This window comes from Sinocyclocheilus rhinocerous, unplaced genomic scaffold, assembly GCF_001515625.1.
Source record: "Sinocyclocheilus rhinocerous isolate Xijiao unplaced genomic scaffold, SAMN03320098_v1.1 scaffold824, whole genome shotgun sequence".
NCBI lineage: Eukaryota > Metazoa > Chordata > Actinopteri > Cypriniformes > Cyprinidae > Sinocyclocheilus > Sinocyclocheilus rhinocerous.
Genome location: NW_015628342.1, coordinates 624,304 through 629,462, shown reverse-complemented (window position 1 = coordinate 629,462; position 5,159 = coordinate 624,304). Strand labels below are relative to the sequence as shown.

General features: G+C 27.0%; 1 protein-coding gene across 1 annotated transcript in view; it reads right to left on the bottom strand.

Moving 5' to 3' along the window:
* Window positions 1-5,159, bottom strand: part of tcf4 (transcription factor 4) — a 181,739-nt gene that overhangs the window by 10,985 nt on the left and 165,595 nt on the right. The window contains exon 18 of the mRNA XM_016548957.1: window positions 3,840-3,990. Within this exon, the coding sequence (XP_016404443.1) occupies window positions 3,840-3,990 (151 nt within the window). The remainder of the gene's footprint in view (window positions 1-3,839; window positions 3,991-5,159) is intronic.

Below are 5,159 nucleotides of genomic sequence, written 5' to 3'. Positions count from 1 at the left end.
CAGCTTCAGGAGATTTTTGAGCTTTTTCAACTTTTTTTTGTATAAACTGAAAACAACAAGTTGAGGAAACCCAAAAATCTGCTGAAGCTGGTTGCTTTAAACTATTACGTTTTCTCAACTTTTTATTTTTTACAGTGCATCTAATATCCAGTTAAATATATATACATATTTATTTATAAATAATAATAATAAGTTATTATTATTATTAAATTATTTTGCCATTTTAATTATTATATATAATCACTATGTTAATTATTTGCAAGTATCCCATTTTGAAAAAAAAAAAAACAATGCTGTAAATGGAAGGTCAAGTGGAGAGAGCATTGCATTATGGGATGGAGTATTGTACACTGCGAGTCTGGAGAGCGTTATAGCGTGTGTCTGACCTCGGACCTGCTGCTCCAGGCTGAGGATGACGGCGACGGCCTGATGCAGGATCAGCAGCTTGGTCTGGGGTTTGTCGCTCTTCAGGTGCAGCTGCACCATGCGGCCCAGCTCTTTGAAGGCCTCGTTACGCGCGCGCACGCGCAGACGCTCCCGCGCGTTATTAGCCATGCGCCGCTCCTTCTCCCGCTCCAGCTTCTGCTCCGGAGTCAGATCCTCGTCGTCGTTGTTGCTGTGGGCCGGAGCGTGAGGATATTCATTCATTCATTCATTCATTCATCCATCAGGACCATATCAGGGCTTACGTTTCTCGTATTCAACCTGTGCCAGATTTAGTGCTGAACACATTATGTTTATGGAATAAAACATTCTAGATAAAAAGTTACAATATTCAAAGTAGGCAATATAAAATACTAGACGTATGAAGTACATACAAATATATAATAGATTCAAAAAGTATCATCAATTCTAGATATATAAAGTATATAAAAAGATATAATAGATACAAAAATATCTAAAATTCTAAATGTATAAAATAAAAAATTCTAAATATATTAAAATATATAAAAAGATATAATAGATACAAAAAATATAATTAATTCTAGATATATAAAGTATATAAAAAGATATAATAGATACAAAAGTATCTAAAATTCTAAATGTATAAAATAAAAAATTCAAAATATATTAAAATATATAAAAGATATAAAAAATATCATAAATTCTAGATATATAAAGCATATAAAAAGATATAATAGATACAAAAGTATCTAAAATTCTAAATATGTAAAATAAAAAAATTCTAAATATATAAAAATATATAAAAGATACAAAAAGTATAATTAATTCTAGATATATAAAGTAAATAAAAAGATATAATAGATACAAAAGTATCTAAAATTCTAAATATGTAAAATAAAAAATTCTAAATATATTAAAATATATAAAAAGATATAATAGATACAAAAAGTACATACAATCCTAGATATATAAAGCATATAAAAGAATATAAAATTCCAGATATATAAAGTATGTAAAATTCTAAAAATATATAAAGTATATAAAAAGAATATAACATTGTAGATTAATATAGTATACAAAATATATATAAAAATACATAAAATTCTCTCTATATAAAGTAACTAAAATTCTAGATATATTAAGTATATAAAAATACATAATATAGATACAAAAATATCTAAAATTCTAGATATATAAAGAACATCAAATTCTAGATAAAGTATATAAAATATATAATAAATACAAAATGTATATAAAATTGTAGATAAATAAAGCATATAAAAATAAAGTATACAAAAAGTATCTAAAATTCTAGATATATATAGTATATAAAAATACATAAATTATACAAAAAATACATAGGATTCTAGATATATAAAGTATATAAAAAGAATACACAATTATAGATTTATATAGAATATAAAAATACAAAGTATACAAAAAGTACATAAAATTCTAGATATGTAAAGTATATAAAAAGAAAACACAATTATATATATATATATATATATATATAGTATTTAAAAATACATAAATTATACAAAAAGTACATAAAAATTCTAGATATATAAAGTATATAAAAAGAATACACAATTATAGATTTATATAGAATATAAAAATACAAAGTATACAAAAAGTACATAAAATTCTAGATATATAAAGTATATAAAAAGAATACACAATTATAGATTTATATAGAATATAAAAATACAAAGTATACAAAAAGTACATAAAATTCTAGATATATAAAGTATATAAAAAGAAAACACAATTCTAGATATATATAGTATATAAAAATACATAAAGTACACAAAAAGTACATACAATTCTAGATATATAAAGTATATAAAAATATATAATAGACACAAAAAGTATATGAAATTCTAGATTAAATGCTAGATTTTAAATGCTGAAATTCTAGATTAAATCTTCTAGAAGTTTAGATGATTTATAATATCAGCCATGACAAAATATTTATCATATTTATTAGCATTGAATCCCTAGTCCATTTTCTTGATTTGAGGCTCAACAGTAAAAAGTGAATCTGTTTCTAATGATGCATCAAATCAAACTTTAAATCTGAATAAAATATATCAGACATCAGAAATCACAGTCGCAAAGATCGCCTTGAATTTGAGTGGAAGAATCGAATTGGTCATTCCAGGTGGAACTCTATAAACCACCCTGCGGGAGGAGTCAGGCGTTTATCCTGGAAATATCTGGATGAATTAGCCCTACTCTCATGCGTGAGAAACAGCTAAAATCTGGCTCAAGACCAGACGAGATGCTCAACAACCCCAACATGTGTGCGTCGCTGAAAACTATTTCAGTCTCAGATCTATTATATATCTATATAGCTGATATTTATCATTTAAGAGAGATTATATATTTGCAGTTTCTTTGTAATTATTTGTGAAATTTACTAGCAACTCCTGAAATTTCAATGCAAATGCAACAATTTTCCTTTTGCAAGTTTTGTTTTGTTTTGTTTTCTATCTAAAATGTATTCATTTTATATATTAAATATCATTTAATATAAATTTTTATTTCAGCTTTATTTACTTTACATACAGCTTTACATAAAAATTCTAGATCTATAAAGTATATAAAAAGAATACACAATTCTAGATATATATAGTATATAAAAAGAAAACACAATTCATTTTATATATTAAATATAATTTCATATATTTCATTTCAGCTTTATTTCAGTTAACAGAAATTATTTTTTAATAATTTTAGTAATTTTGGCACTTTAACTTTTATTTAATTTGCTCTGTAAAAAAACTATTTGTTGAAGTTGAAATTTCAGACTTTCTATTTCAACATTCCATGTTTAATTTGCCGTTTTTTTTTTTTTGTGTAATTATTTGTAAAAATTATTTGTGAAATTTACTAGCGCTTAAAAATAAATGTAAAATTTTAAGGCAACGTGTAATTTTTTAAGTTTAGGTTTTTAATCATTAATTTATATTTTAGTTTTATTTCAATTAAATTAATATGTTTAGAAGATAAAAAAATAAATAAAATTTAAACAAAATTAATATTATTGGAGTATGCTTCCAAAAATACAAAAAAATTAATATTTTTGAATTTCAAAATGCCATGTTTAATTTGCCATCTATTTTGTAATTATTTGTAAAAATGTTCTCGCAATTTCTAAGTGAAAATGAATTCTACACTTACTGTATTCTCTATAATTTGTATGGTATAACACTAAATATTTGATTTAGTGTCCAGATGTAAAACGTTGAGAATTGCTGAATTGAAAGTAACGGTGTGTGTTTGTATGAGCTGGATCAGAATGTGTTGTGTTTAGCTTGGGTTGCTCATCTGTGCGTTTAGCTGCCTCTCAGAACACGTGTCACTTCATCAAAGTCCAGACGGCGTTTGATTGAAGCGATGCTCACGCTACAGTTTACCTAGATCTCGACCTCTCTAGAGATTTCAGATCCTTGCTGTCCATGTCCTCCTTCTTGTTATCCAGAGATTTTCCGTCCTGCAGGTTCTCGTCTCCCTCGTCTTCAGATTTGATCTCCGAGCTCACAGACGAGGTGCTCTGACCCTGCAGACCTCCGGAGAGCGCTGGAGACCAGCGAGAAGAAGACAGCAGCATCAGTCTCAGAGACACACATCTCAAACATCAGTCTTTCTCTTTCATCGGCGCGTTACAGAAGCACAACCGTCTGTTGTATCATTCAAATGAGCTGCTAAAGTGAAGCCTTCTAACATTATTAAACTATTACATATGCTGCATATATTAACAGAGAATTCCTGTCAAATTCAGAGTCGTTTTATTCATGAAAAAACAACCTTTTCTTATAAGACTGAATATGAATGAACAACGATAAATATAAAATATAAAAACAGATTTGGAAGAAAAACGATCTTATTGTGGAAACTGTGATACACTATCGTTCAAAAGTATAAGGAGCGGTAATATTTAAAGAAACAAAGAAATTGAACATTTTATTCATCGAGGACTCATTAAATTGATTAAATGTGACAGTAAAGACATTTATCATGTTACAAAAGATTTCTGTAAATGCTGTTCTTTTGAGCTTTCTGTTCATCAAAGAATCCCGAAAAAAATTTAAAAATAAAAAATATTAATTTTAAAAATAATGTTTTCAAGATTAGTATAACAATAAGAACTATAATATAATATAATATAATATAATATAATATATACAAATAATTAAAAAGAAACGGCAAGTAACAGATTGAATTAAATGTAACATTTTGAAGTAGAAAAACTGAAATAGTATTTTCTTGTAAAATGTACTTGATGATCTTAGAAATTTTTTTTTTTTTCAGTGTAGTTTGGTTTTATGTGTAACTTTGGGTTCGTCTGTTTTGGATTTGTAATTGATCATTTGTGCATTTCCTCTAGTGCCATTTACCTTTAAAGACAGCATGAATTATCATTCACGATGCATTCATTTATGAGTGAAACCAAATACTGCTTTTATCCGTGAGGATTTCATTGCATGCAATATTTTAAAGGAATAGTTCACCCAATAATGAAAATTACTGAAAATGTACTCATCCTCATCTAAATTGTAGATGAGTTTGTTTCTTCATCAGATGTGGAGAAATGTAGCATTGTATCACTTGCTCACCAGTGGATCCTCTGCAGTGAATGGGTGCCGTCAGAATGAGAGTCCAAACAGCTGATAAAAACATCACAATAATCCACAAGTAATCCACACCACTCCAGTCCAGCAGTTAATGTCTTGTGAAGACAAAAGCTG